General features: G+C 52.0%; 9 protein-coding genes across 9 annotated transcripts; 6 read left to right on the top strand and 3 right to left on the bottom strand.

Moving 5' to 3' along the window:
- Positions 1-88: 88 nt before the first annotated feature.
- Positions 89-1868, top strand: ASPSYDRAFT_47664 (mitochondrial 37S ribosomal protein uS4m). The gene is made up of 3 exons (XM_040847480.1): positions 89-169; positions 226-666; positions 739-1868. Exons 1-3 carry the CDS (start codon positions 134-136, stop codon positions 1651-1653), a joined length of 1392 nt encoding a protein of 463 aa, XP_040700176.1. The 5' UTR covers positions 89-133; the 3' UTR covers positions 1654-1868.
- A 195-nt stretch (positions 1869-2063) lies between these two features.
- On the top strand, positions 2064-4429 carry ASPSYDRAFT_47663 (uncharacterized protein). The gene has a single exon (XM_040847479.1). It carries the CDS (start codon positions 2305-2307, stop codon positions 4162-4164), a length of 1860 nt encoding a protein of 619 aa, XP_040700175.1. The 5' UTR covers positions 2064-2304; the 3' UTR covers positions 4165-4429.
- Positions 4430-4502: 73 nt separating this feature from the next.
- ASPSYDRAFT_33466 (pyruvate dehydrogenase (acetyl-transferring) subunit E1 alpha) lies at positions 4503-5930 on the bottom strand (the record flags this gene model as incomplete). The annotated part of the gene is made up of 4 exons (XM_040845098.1): positions 4503-5008; positions 5062-5516; positions 5584-5717; positions 5808-5930. The coding sequence occupies 4 exons, from the start codon at positions 5928-5930 to the stop codon at positions 4503-4505; spliced, it is 1218 nt and encodes a 405-aa protein (XP_040700174.1).
- Positions 5931-6202: 272 nt separating this feature from the next.
- On the top strand, positions 6203-11067 carry ASPSYDRAFT_47661 (uncharacterized protein). Its single transcript, XM_040847478.1, has 8 exons — positions 6203-7612; positions 7670-8028; positions 8081-8273; positions 8326-8745; positions 8794-9372; positions 9420-9531; positions 9584-9853; positions 9904-11067. Exons 1-8 carry the CDS (start codon positions 6553-6555, stop codon positions 10880-10882), a joined length of 3972 nt encoding a protein of 1323 aa, XP_040700173.1. The 5' UTR covers positions 6203-6552; the 3' UTR covers positions 10883-11067.
- A 1096-nt stretch (positions 11068-12163) lies between these two features.
- Positions 12164-13748, bottom strand: ASPSYDRAFT_134279 (uncharacterized protein). The gene is made up of 5 exons (XM_040840669.1): positions 13464-13748; positions 13376-13412; positions 13261-13328; positions 12812-13200; positions 12164-12743 (listed from the first exon to the last, which is right to left on the bottom strand). The coding sequence occupies exons 1-5, from the start codon at positions 13662-13664 to the stop codon at positions 12215-12217; spliced, it is 1224 nt and encodes a 407-aa protein (XP_040700172.1). The 5' UTR covers positions 13665-13748; the 3' UTR covers positions 12164-12214.
- Positions 13749-14401: 653 nt separating this feature from the next.
- ASPSYDRAFT_47658 (uncharacterized protein) lies at positions 14402-15991 on the top strand. The gene has a single exon (XM_040847477.1). It carries the CDS (start codon positions 14535-14537, stop codon positions 15927-15929), a length of 1395 nt encoding a protein of 464 aa, XP_040700171.1. The 5' UTR covers positions 14402-14534; the 3' UTR covers positions 15930-15991.
- A 1147-nt stretch (positions 15992-17138) lies between these two features.
- ASPSYDRAFT_47656 (uncharacterized protein) lies at positions 17139-18075 on the top strand. The gene has a single exon (XM_040847476.1). It carries the CDS (start codon positions 17456-17458, stop codon positions 17972-17974), a length of 519 nt encoding a protein of 172 aa, XP_040700170.1. The 5' UTR covers positions 17139-17455; the 3' UTR covers positions 17975-18075.
- A 1076-nt stretch (positions 18076-19151) lies between these two features.
- On the bottom strand, positions 19152-20747 carry ASPSYDRAFT_47655 (SGNH/GDSL hydrolase family protein). Its single transcript, XM_040847475.1, has 3 exons — positions 20470-20747; positions 19866-20413; positions 19152-19809 (listed from the first exon to the last, which is right to left on the bottom strand). Exons 1-3 carry the CDS (start codon positions 20629-20631, stop codon positions 19263-19265), a joined length of 1257 nt encoding a protein of 418 aa, XP_040700169.1. The 5' UTR covers positions 20632-20747; the 3' UTR covers positions 19152-19262.
- A 342-nt stretch (positions 20748-21089) lies between these two features.
- aguA (alpha-glucuronidase) lies at positions 21090-23645 on the top strand (the record flags this gene model as incomplete). Its single annotated transcript, XM_040845097.1, has 1 exon — positions 21090-23645. The coding sequence occupies one exon, from the start codon at positions 21090-21092 to the stop codon at positions 23643-23645; it is 2556 nt and encodes an 851-aa protein (XP_040700168.1).
- Positions 23646-23743: the final 98 nt, after the last annotated feature.

The raw sequence follows: 23743 nt of genomic DNA, 5'->3' as shown, positions 1-23743 counted from the left end.
AACCTGAAATATCAGGTATTAGTGTCATGTGGTGTAGTAGTCACGTGCCACTGCGAAGTTTTGGCGGCCGGAAAATGATGGATTGAAGCTGGAGAGGACAGGCAAGACAAGACAACTGCCCGCGCTCGCCAGCATGAGAAACAGGGCTACCACGAAGCTGAGCAAGCCGGTACGATTACCTTAATAATTCCATTTTATGTCCCATGAAAATAGCTGACCAGTCAGAAAATCCGGCAATCATGGAGCAAGTACAACCTGTATAACCTCAACCGCCTCCGCGACCCTCCAACACAAACGAGAACTTTCTTCCAGCAAAAATGGACGGCCAAGTCTATGGCCCGCGCGTACCACGGTGAACAGGTTCGCGAGAGTCAATGGACGCGCATGTTCTCCCGCCGCCTCCGCAGTGTAGTGCCTATGAATCCCTGGAAACTGGCGCGGGATGATGGATCGGGCGCGGCTGCTGGTCGTGGATCAGGCCTGGACAACTGGAACTCTATTGGATCCAAGTCTGATATGGGACCCCCGACGCCGTATACTAACATGACTTTTGCTCCGCTGGAGCGTCGGCTGGATGTTGCTATCTTCCGCGCTCTGTTTGCTAGCAGTGCGAGACAGGCCAGGCAGTTTGTCCTGCACGGTGCTGTGACGGTTAATGGCAAGAAGGTATTATCTATATTATTACCCCGCTTCTTTTCCGGGCTTACTGGTCCTGTGTGGATGTTCTAACTTGTGTAGATGAGATACCCCGGTTACCTCCTTAACCCCGGCGATATGTTCCAGGTCGACCCCGAACGTGTTATGTTTGCTACTGGTGCACCAAAAGACAAGTTCGAACGTCGGGAGGCTCGTGTTGAGCGGAAGAAGGCCGCTAAGACAGAGGAAGCGGAGGGTGAGGGCGAGGGTGAGGAGGCCAAGGAGCCCAAGGAAAACGAGGCGGAAGTCGAAGCCAAAGATGCCGAAGCCGAGAAGCTTGATACGCGCGAGACGCTGAAGAAGCTCCTCACACAGGCCAAGACCATCATGTCCAAAGACAAGGACGATCTCGCCGCCAAACGCAAGCAGGAACTGCGTGGCTTCCAGAAGGCCGTTCGTCGAGTGATGTCGCGAGCGGGTAGCTCCCAATCGGTTCTGACCGATAACCTCGAGAACCAGTTCTCGGAACTTATGAAGCTCCTCAAGGCTACAAAAATCCAGGATAAGGGTACCAAGGGAACCAAGAATTCCAAACCAGAATCCGCGTCTCTAGCCGAGTCTGAGTCTAAGGATGCCGAAGAGGCTACTGAATCCGCTGACAGCGAGAAGCCGACAGAGGCACTCACTGAGGCCTTCCGCCAAGCAACACAGAACCCAGAAGGAGAGGTGGACACATCAGAGCTGACGGAGGAGGAATTCGATGTGCTCAAGCGCGCCCTTGTCCAGATGCGCAACAACCCCATCGACAACACCAAGCCCTACGCTACTCCCTGGCGGCCACGAGACTTCATGAGCGCCTTCGCTTTCATCCCCCGGTACCTAGAAGTCAACCAGAACATCTGTGCCGCCGTATATCTCCGACACCCAGTTGCTCGACCCGGACTGTCAGAGGTCCCGACGCCGTTCTCCGAAAAGGTATCGACCGGTGCCTTCTCCTGGTACCTGAGGCGGCGCTAGACTACTTGTAATCACCACTTGTTTTCACCACTTTCTTCACTTTCTGTATTACTGGGATCGGGCGTGCATCTTGTATTGGCTAGTTGGGTCCGACAAAAGTGGTCGCATTATTCACTGCTGATGTACGGATGCGTTATGTAAATTATATCACAATTAGAGGAAACATTTTGTCTTGAATATAAATAATGAGCCTCGACTATATTTATGTGCGGTTGCCTTTCTATATGCGGTACTTGAGTGCAATGACAGTAATTGATTGAAAAGACAATGAAAAATCCGAGGTCAAGTGGAAATCAGTTACGGTAATATTACAATAACCCCTGGTGAATGGATGAGCAAGTGGGGTTTAAAACGTAATTGCAAAACGCCAGGGGAAATTTTAACTCCTCCCCAACCCAATTTATCTCGGAATCAACACCACCGCACCGCAGCTCCAGCGGATTCTGTTTTATAGGGGGTTCTCACCCGTATTGTTTCGCTCGTTACACATTATTGTCTCGGGTATAGCTATATCGATAGTCTACGAACCCCCACGCATCGCGCCCTCCGACACGACGACCCGATCAGACCTCCAGACAGACTGACCGAGAACACCGAACACCCAGCGACATCAACGTTGGAAAGCACCCCCAGATTATAAGAAAGAAGGAGATGTTCACTCACTGGGGCACCCACCCACACAGCCATGGCCATCACACACAACCACACCCTCACCCTCACGCCCACGGGCCACACCACACAGCGCACCACCAAGCGCCCGCGGCGGTAACGTCCGTCTCAGGAACAGTTCCGGGCGCTGTCTCGTCAGGAGCAAGACTTGATCTGGACTCATCGCCAGGATCACAAAGCGCATCGCCGTCGCAGTCCTCATATCAGATGTCGCAAATGCGCTGGCTACCCAGTGTGGTTTCGACGCGCTCGCATAACCATAATCCGTCGCTGCCGACGATCTCGTCGAATTTGAGGATGCAGCATCCTCATCCGGCGCAGCAACAGCAGCAACAACAACAACATCAGGCGCAGGCGCCAGTTTCGATGGTTGTTGAGGCGAGGCCGCCAGCGCCGCAGAATGCGGTTGTTGGGCCGCGGGCGGCTCAGGCGGCGCAGCAGCAACAGGTTGTGTCGGTGGAGAGTGAGGAGAGTGATCGGTCTGATAGTCCTGGAGGTACACCGGGGACTAGGGATGTGAGCGGAGCGGATGCGTTAGGGGAGCCGGAGTTTGGAGGGGATCCTGGGCAGGCAGGGAGAGGTCTTGAGAGGGACGGGAATATTGATATGGAAATTTTGGCAGAGAATGGAGGTGGGAAGGGAGTTGGGAATGGGAATACGGCGCACCTCGGGGGAGCGAATCTTGCTACGCGGAAACATGGGAAGCGGCTCACGACAAAGGAAGAGGTGTTCTTGTTCGAAATCTGTAACCGCCATGCTGCTGATTTCGGCCAACGCAGTAACCTCTGCAAATGGTGGATGACTGTCACTATGGAGTTCACGCGGGGCCAGAAGCACCCATATTCATGGCACTCTGTCCGACGCAAAGTCGAGCTTGTCACGAAACAGCGCATGAAGTTCCTCGAGGAACAACGCGACAAGGGCGCCACCGAGGCCGACGACCTCTCGAACCCGCGATGGCGCGCTGTGGTCGATACTTGGATCCCGACATGGCAGCGCTGGGAAGAGGCAGAGGCTCGCCGTATCGAGAAACGGGACTCGAGGCGACCCAGAAAACGAAAGTGGACTATTACAACCCCTACATCAACAACCATCACCACAGATCAATGGGACTTACCAGCTTCATCCGCACCCGGCTCCGGCCCTGACGCCTGGCAAGCACCGTCAAGCACCGGTAGCAGCCCCATGGTGAACCACAACCACACATCTCAGCAGCCCAACCACAACGCTCCAACTGCGCCATCAGCAACATCTCTCTCCTCAACACCCGTCCGCCTCCCTCCAGGTTTCGACACCCTATTCTCTTCGCAGCCACAAACCCAGACCCAACCCCAAACCCAAACACCACCGTCCGCATCCGCATCAACCCCTTTCACCTCTCACACCCAACGCAACCACCACCAGTCCAACCACAACAACCCCTCAACACCAAGCACTGCAAATCCCGCGCCTTCGACACCAGACAACACAATGATGGCTGCTATGCTCGAAACACTGGGGAAACTAAATAAACACCTCGACTCAAACTCAAACTCAAACCCAAACCCAAACCCAACTTCCCTTCTCCCGAACAGCACGCCAACCTCGAACACAGAACCCCCATCATCGCAGCATCAACCAACTACGCAAGACAGTAATGGCGGCGGGAATATGGATCTTCAACTCCAGAGCATTCTCTCGTTGCCAGCCCTTAGCAAACTGAAGGAAGATATCAAGACGGAGATGATGGGTGAGCTGCGGGCGGAGTGGGATAAGGAGCGGGCAGTGTTGGAAGAAAAGCTTGATTCTGTACAACGAACGCAGGAGATGATTCTTGATATGTTGAGACAGGAGCCGTCTTGATGGTTTATGTTTTGATTGATTTTGTTTCTAGATTCGCATTTTTAATGTCCGGCGTCTATGTGTTTGGCGTTTATGATACCTATTTCGCTATATTTAACTTCATTCTTTTCGAGAAACGTTGCAACGTTTCCAAGGTATTTTCGGAACTACAATACACAAGATATATTGGTGGCCAATCCCAATAGTATTTGCTATAGGAGAACCAATGCAAACAAAATCCGGCTAAATTACAAAGTAAACATCATGGTGGTCAAGTGTAGCGCGCCTGTACTTGCTTCCTCCCCATATTTTCACAGGCGTAGAGAGAAGATAGTGAAACATGCTCTCTATACAAACAACTAGTAGTAGAAAGTCTCGTCGACGGTGCGGCCCCTCATCCATCGGGGCTCGCTGCCGCGGACGTAGATGTCCTCGAAAAGGATACGGGAGTTGTTATCGGGGAGAGCCATGTTCTCGGCAGCGGCAACCTCCTCATCAACGTGGGCACGGGCGGTCTTGTCCAGACCCTTGAGGTCTTCCTCAGACATGACACCCCAGTCAAGGATCTTCTGCTTGAGACCCGCAATGGGGTCGTTGGTGCTGCGCATGCGCTGGATTTCTTCACGGCTACGGTAGGTGGTACCGGGGTCGGACATGGAGTGACCACCGTAGCGGTAGGTGACATACTCGTAAACGAGGGGACCGTTGCCAGAGACGGCGTAGTCCTTACCGTACTTGACGGCGGCCTTGGTAGCGAGGACATCCATACCGTTGACCTTGATACCGGGGATGTACTGACCGCGCTTGTAGTACTCGGTCAAGGCGGAGGAACGAGCGGCGGAGGTACCCATACCGTACTTGTTGTCTGCGAATTGTTAGTTATTTAGAAAATAAGCTGGAAGGATTATTAAGACATACTCTCGCAGCCGAAAAGAACGGGAAGGTTCCAGAGCTTAGCCATGTTGAAGGATTCGAAGACCTGACCCTGGTTGGAAGCACCGTCACCGTACAGAACGATACTGGTGTTGGGCTCCTCGTTGTACTGCTGGGCGAAACCTAGACCGGCACCGACGGGGACCTGGGCACCGACGATACCATTACCACCGTAGAAGTTGGGGGCGAACATGTGCATGGAACCACCCTTGCCATAAGCGATACCCTCACGGCGACCGAGCAGCTCTCCGATGATTGAGCGAACAGTACCGCCGCGCATGTAAGCGAAACCGTGGCATCGGTAAGCAGTGATGATCTTGTCGTCGCGGTTGATGGCGTGCTCAATGCCGACAGCGACAGCTTCTTGACCGGTCGACAAGTGGCAGAAACCTCTGATTTTCTTTTCCTTGTACAGGCGATCGGCGGCCATTTCCATACGTCTGAAGACGAATATGTTAGTGACTATTACTTTCCGGAGGCCAGGAATGTAGAGCGAATGGTTCATACCGGACAGCGACCATGTCGTAGTACATCTGCTTGAGCTCCTTCTTGGTCACCTCCATGGTGTACGGAGGAGGGTCGATCTCGTAAGTCTCGAAACTCTCATCAGAGAGACGGACGGTGAACGGCTTGTTCTCATCCTGAAAGTAGAACGCGTGTTAGCAACGGATCCAACTAGAACAACGTTCGCTGCGCAGGATTTTCCATGACTCGGGACAGCTGGTACCGACCTCTGGGATATTTTCAGCATGCGACGAGGCGGCGTCGGTGGTGACCGACCGCCGGGAAAGGGGAGCAAAAGCCTGACGCCGCAGAGGCGCGGCCTGACGAGCCCACGCAGTTCGGAACAACATGATGGACAGCGGTCAAGCCAATTGAGGAGGTGAAGGGAGATAGGGAGAGTGAGACGGGAATGGTTATCTTTCACAACAGTTCGGAGATGTTGGGAAACCACGAAGGAACTTTCCGGAGGCGCTTTCCCCGGTTGGGAAATTGTTTAGGTAAGCCAGATTCTTGGGGACGCCGGTGTGTAGCAAACTGCAAACACTGCAAACATACACCTTACTGAAACTATCACCACCGGACATTCTCCGTCCGGCTATATCTACTACGCCAGTTCAGTTTTCGGAGTCTGCCTTGCTGACTGACGATTGGAATAGCCAGCAATCAGGAAGCCAATCCAGAGCGAGTCGGTGAGAGGCTCGTCCGGAGGATGCTACCCAATCACCAGTCACGCATACCGTTCTTGCAGATCTCTATCCAGACAGGGCGTATCAGCAGCAATCGCCCTGTCCGGATAGATATGCATGTATGCGACGAACGAGGCTGAATTGAAGCACGCTCAGCCTCGCCAGTTGCTTCATTCTTTTCTTCGGGCGTCGCCCACAATTTCGACTCCTCACGTCTCGAACTTCAACTGAATCCGAGTTTTGACATTTCGTCCTCCAATGCCGTTATACGTTGCATTGTATAGCCATGAATGGCCACAATCGTCCGGCAAGTGGCCTCGACTTCCAAGTCGCAATAATTTCCGCGCTGCCACTTGAAAACAATGCTGTTCTGTGTTCATTGGACGAGCATTGGGATGACGCTAATCATGTCTATGGCCGCGCTGAGGGTGACCCAATCCAGTATAGGTTTGGGAGATGTGGAGGACAGCCCGTGGTTATTGTTGTTCTTCACAAGATTGGGATGGAAGCAGCATCTACTGCCGCCCAATCGCTTAGGATGAGCTTCCCCTCCATCAATCTCGTTCTCCTGGTCGGGGTTTGCGGCGCGGTTCCCTGGACACCTGATGACAAAAAAACGGAGATTGTTCTCGGTGATGTTATTGTTAGTGAAGTGTTGGTGCAGCTCGACAATATTCGCCAGTACCCCCACGGCACGCAACGACGACAGGATACCATATATGATTCACCAATGAAGCCGAGTGAGGAGGTTATCGGTCTGTTGCAGTGCTTGAAGACTCAGGCTGAGTTGAACAGATTGCGCAAGAAGATGATGGACAACCTTGGCGAGTTACTGCGCAAACCGGCCATGGATACAATCTGTCCTCCTGTATCTGAGGATAAACTATTCGAACCAAATTACATTCAACGACACCATTCGGGGTGTCCCGAGTGCAGTACATCGGAATCGGTTTGTAACGCTGCTTTGGAATCTTCCTGCGACGCAATACCCTGTGACGACGCAAGACTCATACGGCGGGATCGGCTACTTGCCCAGGCCGATGGAGCTCCATCAAATCATATGATCCATTTTGGATCAATTGGTACCGGAAACGTTGTCATGAAGTCAGCCGAGCATAGGGATAAATGGGCGGAGACCGAAAAAGTAATAGGTTTCGAAATGGAAGGAGCGGGGATATGGAACAAGTTCAACTGTCTGATCATCAAAGGAGTGTGCGACTACGCGGACAGTCACAAGAACAAGAAATGGCAGAAGTATGCAGCTGCGGTTGCTGCATCGGTTGCAAAGGGAGTATTGGGGTATTATGCGCCTCATGACAGGAGATCTCAGTCAGGAACGCCCGATTGTAAGCCCCACGGTTTCTTAACTTTAATGTAAGGTCGTTTATCTGACTGAGGGATAGCTCGCTTTGAACTGAGTTCACGAACATCAAGCCTCTCACGCAGTCGACTGGATCCTCAATCATTAGGTCTTGTTGACGACTCTCTTCCCAGAGAAATTTTCAATAGAATTTTCAACGGGTTTGAGCGGCAATTCGACTCGAATAAAGTAAATGTTTATCGGACCACCGACCTTCGTACTCTGAAGCGGGAATTGAAACACATTCAGAATGAACAGGCACGAACGAGGTCACTGCGGAATTTAAGACGCATTGAACCTTTTATTGTGAAATTCGAACAGTACGGAGTAGTATTGCAAAGTATCCTAGGGACAGCGGAACTCATGGGCTTTATTTGGGGGCCAGTAAAGGAACTTATGCAGGTAAGAGTATCCCATGTGATATTAAGTGGTGCCTTGCTCAGCTGCCTTGTAGAAAGCCAAAGCCCAGGTGGACACTTTCGACGCTTTATTGACGGCCTATGAAGAAATAGGCGAAGCGCTGCCGAGCTTTGAGGACCAGCTTGGGACTTTTAGACAAAACGTGGGATTGCAGCGGATACTTGCTAGGATCTTTGTAGATGTCTCAGAGTTTCACCATAACGCGTTGAGAATATACTTAGGAGGAGGTGAGGTCCCGCTTGGACTTTAGTTTGAGCTCTACTCATTGTCTAATCACAGCCCTCAAGGCATTGTTCAAAAGCCTCTGGAAAGACTTTAATCCGACATGTGAGAGTATTATTCTCAGAATACAGTCCCACGCTAGAATGATCGAAGACAAGGCTCGAGCTTCGTACAGCCACCTGGGGCAATACGAGATGGACATGCGGGAAATCCGCGACTACCTGAGAGAGAAAGAAAAGGAAACCCGTGACTGTCAAGCTAAAGAAACAGCGAGGCGAAAGAAAGAAATCGACGATGTCCAAGGCTGGATCGGGGGCGCAGAGAGCTATACCCAGCATCAAGACATATGCCGTGACAGGAATATCTATCGTGGCAGTGGAAGCTGGATTTTAGACCAAGAAAAGGTCCAAGACTGGCTATCAACAGATCTGGAGGAGTATAGCTCTCTGCTCTGGATTAACGGACATCCAGGGACAGGTAATACTACCAGCGCCTTTTAATTGACCTTCATGCTTACCTATGTAGGTAAAACCTACCTCGCATCCGTCATAATCGATGCATGTATGGAGCGCTCGGCCGGGGAGACATGTTACTTTTACTGCAATGAGGAGTTTGAAACAAAATCTTCCGGTCTTTCTGTACTGCGTGGTATTCTTCTGCAGCTCATACCCAAAGATGAGGATCTGGTCCCCTACTGTCTTTCGAAGAAGAAGGGCTCACATACCTCCAACATATCCGACCTATCCACGGCGCAGACTCTCATCGAGATCTTTTGTGAAAGAGTCCCGCGTCTGAATGTGGTTATCGATGGGCTTGATGAGTGCGAAGAAGCAAGAAAAGACCTGCTTGAGGTTTTCAAATACCTGATGAAGAAAGCTGAGGATTCCTCTCCAGGGAAACTCCGCGTCCTTTTCCTGAGCAGACCGCTACCTGAAATCAGGAGTGCGATACCGAATGCCTCTGTCATTGCTCTGGAGCCAGAAAATACCATGGAAGATATTCGGAATTATTGCCAGCAGAGGAGGGCTCGCGAACTGGAGAAGTTCCGGTCTGAAGAGTGGCTTGTCAATAAAGCAGTGGATACAATTTGTATCAAATCAAACGGTACGTCCAAGAAGGCCTCCGATTTAACGAATCTAATACGCCTATAGGCATGTTTCTCTTCGCAAGACTTGTCATGGACAACTTGCAAAAGCAGTCCACTATTGCCGACTTTAAGAAGGAGATAAGTCCTACAATACTGCCAGGCGAGCTACACGACGCGTATGTAAAACACCTCTTTACTTTCAAATATGTTATACTGAGTATTGAATAGATATGCTCGAATCATGGAACGCCTAAAGCGGGATCTAAGCCCAGGGCAGCTGAAGTACACCCGACTACTGCTCGGCTGGCTAGTGTACGCTAAGAGGCCGCTGAAATGGACAGAAATCCAAGTTGCGTTGTCGATTGACATGGGGGACCTGGACACGAATGAACTTGACATGGAGCTGAGAATATGCGACGAACCCGAGGAGTTGTGTGGATCCCTTGTGCAAAAGCTGAAAGGGAACCGGTTTGAGCTCATTCACAGCACCGCTAGACAGTGAGCTTCTTTTTACGCTTTACACATAGAAGCCGCTAACAGTGATGCAGGTTTATAGAGAATACGGACTATATCAATTGGCGCACCGCGGAGTGCGACCTCGCCGTCCGCTGCCTTCGATACCTCACTCTTGACTTGTTTAAACCCGATATATCGGAAAGAACCCTTAGGAAGTATGCTCGACGAGGCGACCTAGCTTTCCAAGACTACGCGGTTGCATCCTGGTATCGGCACATCAGGACATTGATCGATAAAAAGGCCGCATTCTTGGGCGCAAGCACAATGCAAATAGAATACAACACCCCCAGCCAAGTGGACACAGTAACCCAGGAGCTCGACAACTTTGTGGCCTTCTACGCAGATGCATTTCCACACCTTGTCCCCGACCAAGCGCTTCAGGACTGCGTGTTTTTCCAACGGTACCCATTCTACGGCAATCTTGCCAGAGTCTGGGGCCATATCTACACCACCCAAAACGGCGACCTGGAAGCAAGAAATAGCGTGGGCATCCCCATGTTGAAGGAGACCTTGACACGTAACCGGGAGCTGCTCGAAAAGCTGAGCGAAGAACCCCAAATGGACTTCGTCTCGCTATACGACGACCACCCGTTCCGCTGCCCAAAGGTGATGTGCTTCTACTTCCACCAGGGTTTCAAGGGGAGCGCCATGCGTCAAGAACACAACAGCCAGCATGACCTGCCGTACCGGTGTAAGGATGAGACTTGCGAGCGATCCACGCTCGGATTCCGCTCCAACAATGAACTCGCGGCTCACGAAAAGAGATACCACCCGTCAGAGTGCGATCCCGGCGACACCTTTGCGAATATACACAGGCGGGAGGTCTCCCCGACGAAATACGAGTGTAAGATTTGCCACAAGTTCTTTGTGAGGAGGAATATCCTGGAGGACCATATTAGGTCACATAACGGTGAGAGGCCGTTTTGCTGCTCCGAATGCGGGAAAGGGTTCGCGAGAAAGTGGGATATGACGAGGCATGAAAAGACGGTCCATGAGAGGGGACGGCGGTAGCCATGGACACGAGATGGACACGAGTTACGAGAGATGAGATTATGTATGATATGCTGATTGTATTTTGGTTCCAAGCCTTAAGATTCTTTTTAACTTAGGCATTCATATCTATAGCCAACAGAAAACCTTGATGGTATACCGTGAAGCGCACCTGCGCGGACTGAAATGCACCTCATTAACTGAGCATGTCAGTGGGATATCCAGAGTGCCACCCCTCACAGGAACTAAAAATGCAGTGCAAGTGAGGCAATGCAACGACGCACATTGGGAGTGGGGTGACTCCCATGTCAGCAGCATGACCATTGGACAATAATGGACATCCTCTTCTCGCTGACCGATTCCAACCCCCGACTGGACTAAAAATGCAGTGCTGATGATCAAAACCCTGGCCATTATCAGCCCCAGTCGGCTCCCAAGAGTAAGACCCAACCTATCAGGTCAGTCTGCTCTACACCAGGGGAAAGCGGCGTATACCCAACAGTATAACCAATAGTCTAGAAATGAGCTGCGCCGCCTGAGTCCACCGCAACCCTTCTACGGAACCACAAAAGCAGTGCACATAAGGCCAGTTGATCGTCAGTGCACTTCGATATCCATCGCAAAAGTTTGATTGAGTAGATAGGTTGGATGCAGTACGTGCTACTCTATGTTGTTTTGGTATAATGTAGAACTGCATAATTAATCCGGTAGGTATCTCGCACTGCTGATACTATATTGAATATATCAGAGAAAACGACATGCAGTGTACGGCAGTGTAGTCTATCTGAAGCCAGAACTATTTGGAAGGCTCTTCAGATGGGCAAGGTCTTGGCCTTGTAGCCAGAAAAGCCGCCGAGGCTGGTCAGTTACATATACCATATCGTCAGGGGCAGCAGACTCCAGCCTCTGACGCGAACTAAAAAAGCAGTGCATTGCCGTGGCTGAGTCGCCTGGGCACGGGTGGGGTGGATCCTCTCTCAGAGTTTATGCATGCAGTGCAAGGACGATCATCACATTAGTTACTAGTAAGGTGCTCAGATTTATACCCTATGTATAGGTTAGTTGGTACTCGGCAAGTACTTAAAATGCGGTGCAAGAGACAAGGCTTATTCGGGCCATTTTCATGTTAGTTGTATTGTTGATGTGATCTTGTAAGAAGCCCTAAGCCAAGCCGAAACCTCTGACATGAAATCCGCGGGACTGTACCTACAAAGTAATTAGCCCTATGATTATTATTTAGATTCACACCATGTTCTACTTATGACCACTGGCCAGCTTGACCTACGAATTACCCGAGGGGACAACTTGATTAATTTGAACGTCCTATACCAGTAGAACCTGTCTATCTATCTATCATAAAGCCCCCTCCCTAGTCGAAGACTGCACAAAGCTCGACTGGACCGTAATCTCCCCCTTAACCGCAGAGCCATGGCCATACCCCGGCGTGATTGACGCACTGTCATTACCACCAGCGGTAACATAATTCGTCAAGCCAATCTCATCATCATCAGACCCTTTATTCTTACTCTTCCGATTAAACCCATACTGGAACGGCTGTCCCCTGTTCCCAAGTATACTACCCCCCTTATGATGATGATGGCCAGACCCAAGTCCAGGTCCAGGCCCAGACCCAGACCCAAGCGCACGGCCCCCAGAACCAGTCCCCTTCCCTGTTGTGTCGCGGCGCGAGCGGTAGCTGCTTGAGATGGAGCGGTGGGCGATGCGGACGAGGGGCGCCAGGTGGGGGAGACACGCGCAGACGATTGCGACGGAGGGCTCGATGGTGGACCAGATGAAGACGGGGCCCATGAGGTAGGTTATGTCTGCGGTGTTCATGAAGGAGCTGAGGAAGTGGATGCGGACTATACTTGCGACGCAGACGCTGGACGAATGTTAGTTAGTTCCTTTTATTTCTTTTTCAAGACAATCTTGGGTTTTTGTGGAACGCACAAAATCCCTACAGCCATAATACAGCAAATAGCAGCCTTCTTCTGCAGCGTCATCTGCAGCTTTATAATTCGTGGAAACGGCAGCGCGAGGATAATAAAGTCGTTCAACATGTTGATGATCCCCGTCGCCAGGAAGAACTGGTTGATATTGATACACTTGCCCGTCGTAGTCCCGCTGAACTGGGTCCAGAAGAAGCTCAGGGGTTTGCAGGCATTGGCCATGGTGATCCAGACGATGAGCGGGTATGCAACCGTGATGCAAGTGGCGAAGATGAGGGCGATTTTCAACGATTTCTCGAGCGGGGAGAAGATGCGTCGGTAGAAGAAGAGGATGGAGACGCGGGTGCTGGTGCAGCCTGCGCCGTAGACGAAGGTGTAGGTGTATAGAAACTGTTCACGACTGGTTAGGGAGGAAGATATAGGATATATAGGTAGGGTATGGGTGCTGACTCTGTATAGATTCGTCAAATCGTCTAATGAGACGGCCCATACATGTCTCCCTGCGCCTACACTGCTGCCTGCGGACTGTTAATCAAAGAATTTACAACTTACAGTGTTACCTCACCTGAAACGCTCAATCCAGTTGTCGCGCCTATACAACACTGTGATGGTCAGTACAACGCTGTTGCCCTAAAAGATTAAAGAAAAATTACCAACGCCGCAATAATGGCCCAGTCGTCAGCAAGAAGCGGATTGCGCAGAGTCCACCTCGCCATAAATCGCAAAACGACAAGCACAAACGACGTGCAGAGAAGCCCAATGACTGCGCCGTTGTTCACCCTCACGCTGCTCTCCGCAAGGTCGACATTGGCGGGGGGTGGCCCAAAGGCCGCGAGAATGGCCGGGTCAGTCATAACATGAACAGGTGCATGCGTATCGGTCTGGAGTACAATGCTTGGATGGAGTTGAGTTCGTCCTTAAATCAATCGAGGATATCCTTCCTGTCACTCGGTGGGACTGCACCGATGGGTGACTTGGAGCGGAACTTGATCCGGTCTTAGGGCATGGTTCCTGGGCCACTAAGGATCAGGCCCGCTGAGAATCTGTTCCCGTTCAGGAAAAGGAAAACATGTCACACACTCATTGTCATGGGGCCAAAAACAAGAACCGACGCAGGGGCCTGGCTGTCTGACCCGTCAAAATCGAAGCAGGATGCGCTGATCTTGGAAACATGGCACCAGGACCAGGTTGCTGGATATGCCGCGTTCACCGATGGAAGATGACGACTGACGACGCCGGCAGGAACCATTATCATGGCGAAGGATTCGCTAGCAGAGTTTGGCCGCTGGAGACCAACGGTGTCGCCTTGTTTCTGGTGGCTTACGGGCGGGGAGATGCTTGACAGGTGGAGAAGAACAGTGGGGGTTATCCCGACACGGCATCCCGGGACGGGCCTGGCGGGGGCACTCAATATACGATCTGGCGAATCGGAGAGTATTAACTGGCTCGACGGGTCATGGTCGAGTATAGGAAGCGTCTGCTTGGGCGACTCGGTGCTGTCTTGACTCGGTTTGTCAAGTTGTTCTTGGAGAGATGGCCCTAACACGCAAGCGTAGTATCACTAGTAGAGTATCAAGCGGGTGGACTGCCTGCCGATGAAATTACTGCTACAAACAAATCTGCTAGTTCAAGCTATACGTGTAAGCCATATAACAAGTATCCCCTGACCCACCCCCAACCCTCTCCAACTCCCACCTCGCAGCGACGCAGTGCAGTGCTCAACCATGGCCTTCCAGCCCGTCCCTATCCAAGACCTCACAGCCCTCGAGCGCATCGGCCCAAAGGGATATCTCCGCTATGTCTTCCCCTTCCAGCTGCCCGAGAACTACGACCTCTCCGAAGTCTCCCGCGTCGTCCAAGCCGGGTACGACGCCCTCACCGAGCGCATCCCCGTCGTCGCGAGCGAAGCCATCCCAGACCCCGACGCCAAACAAGCGGGCGTGCTGAAATTCCACGGCCTAAACGAAGACAGCGCAAAGATTGTTGTCAAGGACCTGCGCGCGTCCTTTGGATCAACCTACTCCGACCTGAAATCGAACCATTTCCCCGTCGCCGCGTTCGATGCTGATACCCTCTGTCGCCGCTCCGTGTGGCCAACCGCCGGCGAGAGACTGCCTGTTTCCCTCGTGCAGGCGAATTTCATTCCAGGCGGACTCCTGCTGACGTGGTGTATCCTGCACATGGCCGGCGACGGGACCTCGTTCTATACATGGACGAAACTATGGGCGGAAGGATGCCGTGTCGCGCAGGGCCTCGATATCGCAGACCCAGCACAGTTATCAGAAGAGCTATGGAGGGACAGAGCACAGATCATAACCCCCCTCGGACATAATGAAGGGAAACTCGAGAACCACCCGGAGTACACCCTTCTCCCGTTCACGCCGCCGGGGGCTCCGCCCAAGATGCTCTCGCCCAGCCACCGCGGCCAGGTGTATTACTTCTCGCCCGAGTCTCTGGCGGCACTCAAGGCCGAGGCGTCCCCGGCGAATGCCACAACCGCGACTGACCAGTCGTGGATCTCGACGAACGATGCTCTATCCGCGCTTGTCTGGCGCACGGTAATGGCGGTTCAATCGCCGTTGGATACCCTAGAGGGTGGGGACGACCCCGTGTCGACATTCGGAATCGCCATTGACGGACGACAGCGCACGAACCCGAGAGTCCACCCGAATACGCTCGGCTGCTTCCTCGAGTACGTGGCTGTTTCGACGCCGATTCGGAAGATGCTGTCCGAGCTGAATCTGGCAGACCTGGCGGTTCAGATCCGCAAGGCGATTTTACGCGCTGACGGCGAGTTCACGGATGATGTCGTTTCTCTTGTGGAGAAGCTGGAGGACGTGGATAGACTGGTTCCGACGGCGTTTTTGGATGTGCCTGGTTTCAACTGCGTGCAGACATCGTGGGTGGGCTTTGAGCTTTATGGGTTGGATTGGGGGACTTTGCTGGGCGGGAAAATTGACGCCGTGAGAGTGCCGAATGTGGGCTGTATCAATGGGTGTCAGGTGGTGCTTCCTGTGCTTCCGGATGGGGGGATGGAGGTTCTTGTTGGTGTTGAGGGGACCTGTCTGGACAGACTGCTGAAGGATCCTTTGCTCAACAGGTTTGGTGTCGCGAGATAATGAACAATAGGAAAGGAACTAAACTCGTCATTCGTATCGGTCCTGAACCCACTAGCGAGACAGAGCAGCGAATGACACTATATCCAGCTAAATTGGTCCAATAACAAGAATGGCAGCCTGATTCTGTCTGTGCACTCAACAAGAGCCCTCAGCGAATTCTCTTTGGCACAGCCTCGCAGCCTCATTCCATCGAAACTGTTTATCGTTCGACCATACAAACACGCTTGCGTTGAGCCGTCTTTCTCTATCACTTCATATGCCAACACAACGTCCACCCCTCGCCAGGCCTCAAAGTGCAGTGTACCCCACAGTATATAAGATGGGCATTTCCCGGAGTGAAGTTAGGGAGATCACACAGTGGATATGCTGTGTCTGCAGAGGTGACTGCTTGCGGAATTGTCTTCGTCAATCTTAGACTCTTCTACCTTAAACTCTTCTGCGACGACAACAGCGTAGAGATCATTTAGATAGCAAAGGGGCTACCATAGCTGATGAGCCTTCCCTGAAAAGAGATCATGAAACGTAGACTCCTTTTGTCTTTCGCATCTTGACACTTGAAGACTGAGGCCTGGAAGTTTGACTAGGTGAGAAAGAGATCGTTCAAGACCTGGATAAATAGTTGGAGTCTCAGTCACGAAGGCTGTGACTGCCAAGTATTCTTAGTTACAGAAGTCAATGCAACAGCCCTGCGAGCCTAAAAATGCAGTGCAGGGCTATCGTCTGCATGTTGCTATCTGCAAGGAATACTCACAACTGCCAATAAGCATGCAATGTCCAGGAATGAGACAGTAAGACGTTAGCTAAATGAATCAGGTTGGATATTCATAGTATATGTCAACTACAAGCTGTTGCTATGCAGGCCACTAGGGGGGAGTACCCTGGAATAGCTGTCTGGCACGGCTCGACAAGACGTGCATGTTTCTGAAGATATTCAACTCCAGACAGTACCTGATTATGCGAACAGTCTGGTATTCCCTGCAAACACAGCCCTGTTGGTTATCCGAAAATCTGTCTGATCCTTCCGATCCTTCGTATTGATTGGAGCAGACACTCGATAAAACAGAGACAAGAAGAGGTACGGGGCCCTGGAAACTCGATTATGTGCATTAAACTGGGCTACAGTCCTTACTGTGCGTGACCTTCAGCCCATACCAACTCCTGCTTCGTGCTTCGTTTGAATAATTTCAGACAAGATGTGATTCAATTTCTGCACTGATTGCGTCTTTCTAGCGCTGGCAATCTATTTCCACATTGGTGTCAGTTCTCGGGCCCAGACTATGGTGTGTCTGCAACTGGTCCAAGATGCAACCTCACTAACATTATAGCTGACTATTAGACACTAGATGGTCTGATGATAATCCCCAGATAACTTGTTTCTGGAATAGCGACTACAAGATCCTTGGTAGACCGGAAGATCAGGACCATGTTATAACCACCTGTGCTGAGGGTGGAAACCCAGGCAGTCCAACACTTGGATGATATGCCTCTCTCTCACTCTAAGTCTCGTCAATTCAAATCCATCGTTAATGCAAGGCCTGAATTATAGTTCATCCGCCTCGCCATACTGCCTAACCGTCAAATACCAACCCGACTACTACACCTGGTTCTGCACCGACACCCTGGATATGACATGGACCATGGAACCAACATGGAGCGGAATGCAGAGCCCTATCCTGTTTCCGATATACACCGGCTCGAAGGGGATTTTAACAAGAACGCAGTATCCAACGGGGTATCGAAGTGTGACTGAAACGTCCGAGGAGCCTTCGAGAGCGAATACGGGAGTATCCGCGGATGATGAGCCATCGGATACTGATACTGCATCCATTCGGTCATCCCCCTCATCATCTTCGAGATACTCATCATCTTCAACTCCGATTGGTGCCATTGTAGGCGGAGTCGTCGCTTCATCGCCAGCCCAGCCAGAGCTCGCGTTTAACCCTAGGCCGTCGCCCTTTTCACCGTATTTCCCTCAGGATGGTTACCCCGGGACTTCTGGGCCTCCTCCACGAGGACAGTGGGCGGGGGTGGGATTTCGAAATTGATTCACAGCAGGTGGGGGATATTGGATGGGGCGAACTATATTCCAAGACCGTCTGCACGATAAACGATTTATATGAATTGAAATAATAATCCTGAATTTCAGCAATTAAAACAAACTGTTGTTACCGGAACAGCTTGTGTAATGTAGTCGTGTGGCCCCAGTCTCGACCTCCTGTGGTGCCTAAAAATGCAGTACAAGGCAGGCAAAATGCATGCACAGATACCCCGGTGGCTGGGCTGACACGGCTCGACCGCCACACTAAAAACCATACATGGCCGATAGCTCGCATGCTATGTCCAACAGTATCTATCGTAGCGGCGCCAAGTGTCATGCCATGACAGTGCTGACTGCTGAGAGGAGTCGAGGAGAGTCTCATGGTAGGAGAGTCAAACCGTTCCAGAGCCCTAAAAATGCAGTGCACTTATTCAGCCATACATTACACCACCCACCAAATCCAGAGAGGTTATGATATTCGGTCTGTCGCGCGCTCCCAGAGCCTAAAAATGCAGTGCAAGGAGGCCAAGTAGGCAAAGTAGGTGTCTACGCTAGTGATTCCCAGGCAGCAAGTAGATTTTAATTGCTGGTCCCTCTTCATGCAGTACCCCACGGCACTATAAGCGCAGTCAATGACTATGCCGCCTCGAGGACAGTGGGTACAATTTTCAGAACATGCTAGGAGCATGGGTTAGCATTATAGTATGTATGTCACTGAGCTCCAGATTTACTGTAGAGGTGCGATATATTCTAAGCTAAGCCATTCTGATTCTACTCTTTTAGCTGCTCGTTATCGCCTGCCTGAGACTAGAAATGCAGTATAAACAGCAGCGTATTATTCGGTAACAAGTAAGCAATTTACGATTAGGTTCCCCTTCATGCGATCTCCCCAAGTCACTAAAAATGCAGTGTGCGGCTCTGCTTTTGGAATTAACCAATGGAGATCAGCGTGGTTACGATGGGACCCACCTGTGTGAACCCGACACCTATTTGGGTGGTGGGCCGAGCCTGGTCTGACCAATCAACTTCCTCATCCCTGGAATTGTTTGTAGGGTGATGCTACTGGGTTGTGGATTTTCCGCAAGGACCACAAAGCTACAGAAAACGTCTTGCAGCTTTAGAGCTCTGGATTTGGGGTATAACTGGAAGATGATTAGTCAAGACAATGCCACAGGGTTGGGATCATTACAACACTGTTCATTTATATCGACTGGGCCAATGATATAACAAGTCTGAACATATCATCCATATTTGTATTTGCACTTTTACCGTCACTATAGGGTATATGGCTAGACCTATGCTCGAAAGATATCCACGTCAAACCTCCGCGCCAGCTCCTTATAATCAGCAACATTAGGATGCAGATGATCCCCCGAATCAAACTCCGGCTTCAAGCTATCCCCATCCCCAATAAAACTAGCAAAATCAACAACATAGTCAAAAAGACCGGCCGTAAGAATCCACTCGTTAACCCTAACTCTGGTCCTCTCGCGAGCCGGGTCGCCATACTGACTACCAGCGAACGGAGTGATGGTTGCCCCGATAGTAACCAGCCCTGCATCTCTGCAGTCTGCTACTATCTGTTCATACGCACTGATTAGGTTGGTGGAGAGCGCTTCTTGCGTTTGATCGTCTGTATCCGAGGCCCCGATGTCGTTGACGCCTTCGAAGATCATAACGTACTCGACTCCTTTCTGGCCTAGGGCATCACGACGGTACCGGTCTAGCAGGGGTGGTCCCAGGCCTCCTTCAAGCACGGCATTGCCGCCGGCCGCTTGGTTTGTGATGGCGATATTGGCCAGGTTGTTGCTGTACATCCGTTCGACGAGGGCGTCGGGCCATCTTGATGTTCATGAATATCAGAACCGTTTCTGTATTTGAAGTGTGGATCGGCTTACCGGTTGTTCTGGTTATCGTCGCTCCCGCGCCCGTCCGTTATGCTGTCGCCGAGGATGACGAGGCCGGAGTTGCTCTTTGGAGCCCAGGCCTCGATAGCGCTGGCGAAGTACCAGTGTTCAACACTAGTCGTCCCTGTAATCGAAGACGCAACGACCTTGTCGCCCGCTTCCATCCATGACGTGGTACGGCTCCCTGGGTGTCCTGTGATTTTATCCCCTGCCTGTCCTGCTTGGCTGTAAATAGTGAGCGCTATATTCGACAACGGAGAGACATGAAAGTCAACCGGGTCAGAGTAGATTATCCCCCCTGGAGGAATAGTCACAGACGCAGAGCCATTAAACGACAGGTTCTTGATCGTGGCCGTATCAATCCCAGCTACACCCGCACTCCCGTTCACCGGCAATGCCACAGAGCCCGCAGTGATAGGCAAGTCCGTCTGCCCGAAGAGATTCGAAAATTGGAACCGGATGCGTTCAGCTCCAATCGTTACCCGGAATGTCTGGCGCAGTGTAGCGTTTTCGAACTGGGAGGCGACGTTCTCTCCGCCCTACTTTTGTTAGTAGACTGGCTGGTTTTACCGATACGGTTGCGGATGGAACTTGCGAATGGCGCCGGTGCGAGGTTGGCGACCTCGACTTCCTGCGTTGTTGCCGTCCATGTTGCGATCCAGTGCTTGTCCTGTCGGTTAATGGGACTGCTGGCTACTGGAGATGCAAAGAGGGCATACGCTGCCACCAGCACGTATTGCAGCCTGGCGAATTTCATGATGCGATAGTAAGACTTGTGAGATACGCCCCGCGGCTTGACGACCAGGGAAGTGTTGAAGATAAATTAGCAAGTCCAAGCCATAAGTTACAGCCCTTGCATACCGACTCAAGGTCATCCTAATCCTAATTCTCATTCTAATTCCTGCTGCGGAGAGTTCCCCGTAATTTCTCCGCAATATTGAGTGATCATCGCATCCAATTAGCCTAAACAGCATCGCCAGTTCAGCCACGGCACATACGGCTTTTCCCATGCGGGGTTCTGAGTGAGGTACCGGGGAAATTCCGTATCTTAGTCTCCAACATCGAGAGACAGCCCCGAATATAGCCTGAATGAAATGCATCAAGACATCCCCGGACGCCGAGCAGCGTCAATGCGTAAGCTATGACAAGATAGAGAGAGCGCGCCCCCGAAATTCCTTTCTTTTTCTTTTTTCTTTTTCTTTTTTGCTTTTAGACATGCGCTTTAAAATGCGAGTTCCTCTATTGTTTCTCGCCTCTCTCGGCCTCGCCGCCGCAGAAGATGGCCTCGCCGCATGGCTGCGGTACGCACCAGTCCCCAATGCGAAATCATGCCACGACAAACTCCCCTCGGTGATTATCGCATTGAACGCAACAGAGGGACAGCCAGTGTATACCGCCGCGCAAGAACTCACCGACGGAATCAGCGGGATGTACAGCAAAACCCTGTCCATCAACACAGGAGCCACCTCCAAAGAACCAGCCGTCATCGTCGGCACTGTTGGCGCGTACTCCGATAACGGCGGCGACACCGAGACCATCCCAGACCTCATTGAAGACGGGTACTACCTTGATATCTCTGGCGGCGGCGACGTCCTCATTCTCGGCCAGAACGAGCGCGGCGCGTTATACGGGACATTCAAGTTCCTCGAGCGTCTAGCGCAGGGAGACGTCTCCGATACGACAACTACGTCGAACCCGCACGCCCCAATCCGGTGGGTGAACCAGTGGGATAACATGCAAGACGGCGGGACACACGGCAGCGTCGAGCGCGGATACGGCGGGGACTCGATATTCTTCTGGGAGGGCAAAATCCGCGACGACCTAACGCGGGCAGGACAGTATGCGCGTCTTCTCGCATCAATCGGACTGAACGCAGTCGTGGTGAACAACGTCAATGCGAACGAGACGATTCTCACGCCGGAGAATATGGACGGGCTGGCTAGGATTGCGGATGTGTTTCGGCCGTATGGGGTGCAGTTAGGGCTGTCGCTGAACTTTGCGTCGCCGCAGTCGCTGGGTGGGTTGGATACTTTTGATCCGCTTGATGAGAAGGTGGTATCCTGGTGGAATGGCGTCACGGATGAGATTTACGAACGCATCCCTGATATGGCGGGGTATCTGGTCAAAGCGAGCTCCGAGGGCCAGCCTGGTCCGTTCACGTATAACCGGACCCTGGCCGACGGGGCGAATCTGTTTGCGCGGGCCCTGAAGCCGTATGGTGGGATTGCCATGTTCCGTGCGTTCGTCTACGACCATGAGAACCTAGACGAGGATCTAGACTGGAAGGCGGACCGTGCCAATGCGGCCGTGGAGTTCTTCCAAGACCTCGACGACGAGTTCGAAGATAACGTCGTCGTGCAGGTGAAGAACGGGCCGATTGATTTCCAAGTCCGCGAGCCTGTCTCGCCGCTATTCTCGCATTTGGTCAAGACAGCGAGTGCCGTGGAACTGCAGGTCTCGCAGGAGTATCTAGGACAGCAATGCCACCTGGTGTATCTCGCGCCGATGTGGAAGGAGGTTCTTGATTTCGATCTCCGAGTCGACGGCAAAGACTCCGCCGTCAGCGATATCATCAGCGGGAAACGCTTCAACAACAAGCTTGGTCTCGGTGGCTCCGCTGGCGTCGTTAATGTCGGACTTAATACAACCTGGCTGGGCAGTCACCTCGCCATGTCGAATCTGTACGCCTACGGGAATCTGGCATGGGACCCGTCTTCTGATTCGATCGAGATGCTGCAACGGTGGATCAGAATGACATTCAGCCACGATCAGGATGTCATAGACGCCATAACCAAGATGTCCATGGAATCTTGGCCCGCGTACGAGGATTACTCCGGGAATCTCGGCATCCAGACCCTAACAGATATCCTGCTCGGCCATTATGGGCCGAACCCTGCTTCTCAGGACGGGAACCCCTGGGGGCAGTGGACGCGCGCAGACGCTGATAGTATTGGCATGGACCGGACGGTGTGGAACGGCACTGGTAATGCAGGGCAGTATCCCGAGGAGGTGTACCAGATGTACGAGGACATTGAAACAACGCCCGACAATCTGCTTCTGTGGTTCCACCATGTGCCCTACACGCAGGTGCTTAAGAGCGGAAAGACGGTGATCCAGCATTTCTACGATGCGCATTACCGCGGCAGCGAGACGGTCCAGGGTTTCGTGCCGCTGTGGGAGAGTCTCAAGAGTAAAATCGATAAAGAGCGCTATGAGCATGTCCTCTTCCGGCTGGTCTATCAGGCTGGTCACTCCCTTGTCTGGCGGGACTCGATTAACAATTTCTACTTCAGCAAGTCGAGTATCCCCGACGAGGCTGGACGTGTGGGGAACCATCCATATAGAATCGAGGCGGAGGACATGCAACTGGATGGGTACGAGACGTACCTCGTTAGTCCGTTCGAGGCAGCGAGTGGCTCGCACTGCATTGTCACGGTCGATAACTCAACTGCTGGCACGGCGTCGACGAAGCTGGACGTGGAGACTGGGAGATACAACGTTGCCGTGAACTACTTTGACCAGGCCATTGGGAACTCAACCTGGGAGTTGTTTTTGGATGACGGGCTAGTTGGAGAATGGAAGGGGGATCTGGAATATGTTATTGGCCGTGCACCGTCTCCGTATATTGATGGGCAGACAGCGACGCGGGTTACATTCAGGGAGGTCCATGTCGAGTCGGGGAGCGTGCTGCGTATTGTTGGGACGCCAGACGGGGAGGAGCCTGCGGCGGTCGATTATGTCTCTATTCTGCCTCTGGATATTATTGATTAGTATGGTGTCATAATATAGTTATACATCGGAGAACCAGACCGGAAACATCGTCGGAGATGGCGAGATCGACATCTCCGACGCAACAATAGAGTCATCTC

The sequence above is a fragment of the Aspergillus sydowii genome, assembly GCF_001890705.1.
Source record: "Aspergillus sydowii CBS 593.65 unplaced genomic scaffold ASPSYscaffold_9, whole genome shotgun sequence".
Lineage (NCBI taxonomy): Eukaryota > Fungi > Ascomycota > Eurotiomycetes > Eurotiales > Aspergillaceae > Aspergillus > Aspergillus sydowii.
Note: the sequence above shows the minus strand (reverse complement) of the source record. Positions and strands in the feature narration are given on the sequence as shown.

Coding starts and splice junctions, on each gene's coding strand:
- ASPSYDRAFT_47664 (XM_040847480.1), top strand. CDS start 134: ATGAGAAACAGGGCTACCACGAAGCTGAGCAAGCCG. Junction 170..225: donor CCACGAAGCTGAGCAAGCCG/GTACGATTACCT, acceptor CTGACCAGTCAG/AAAATCCGGCAATCATGGAG. Junction 667..738: donor TGACGGTTAATGGCAAGAAG/GTATTATCTATA, acceptor TAACTTGTGTAG/ATGAGATACCCCGGTTACCT.
- ASPSYDRAFT_47658 (XM_040847477.1), top strand. CDS start 14,535: ATGGCCTTCCAGCCCGTCCCTATCCAAGACCTCACAGCCCTCGAGCGC.
- ASPSYDRAFT_47656 (XM_040847476.1), top strand. CDS start 17,456: ATGCAAGGCCTGAATTATAGTTCATCCGCCTCGCCATACTGCCTAACC.
- ASPSYDRAFT_47661 (XM_040847478.1), top strand. CDS start 6,553: ATGAATGGCCACAATCGTCCGGCAAGTGGCCTCGACTTCCAAGTCGCA. Junction 8,274..8,325: donor GAGAATATACTTAGGAGGAG/GTGAGGTCCCGC, acceptor GTCTAATCACAG/CCCTCAAGGCATTGTTCAAA. Junction 9,532..9,583: donor CCAGGCGAGCTACACGACGC/GTATGTAAAACA, acceptor AGTATTGAATAG/ATATGCTCGAATCATGGAAC.
- ASPSYDRAFT_47655 (XM_040847475.1), bottom strand. CDS start 20,631: ATGAAATTCGCCAGGCTGCAATACGTGCTGGTGGCAGCGTATGCCCTC. Junction 20,414..20,469: donor ACCTCGCACCGGCGCCATTC/GCAAGTTCCATC, acceptor TAACAAAAGTAG/GGCGGAGAGAACGTCGCCTC. Junction 19,810..19,865: donor GACGATAACCAGAACAACCG/GTAAGCCGATCC, acceptor ATGAACATCAAG/ATGGCCCGACGCCCTCGTCG.
- ASPSYDRAFT_47663 (XM_040847479.1), top strand. CDS start 2,305: ATGTTCACTCACTGGGGCACCCACCCACACAGCCATGGCCATCACACA.
- ASPSYDRAFT_134279 (XM_040840669.1), bottom strand. CDS start 13,664: ATGACTGACCCGGCCATTCTCGCGGCCTTTGGGCCACCCCCCGCCAAT. Junction 13,329..13,375: donor AACTGGATTGAGCGTTTCAG/GTGAGGTAACAC, acceptor AACAGTCCGCAG/GCAGCAGTGTAGGCGCAGGG. Junction 12,744..12,811: donor ATTATGGCTGTAGGGATTTT/GTGCGTTCCACA, acceptor ACATTCGTCCAG/CGTCTGCGTCGCAAGTATAG.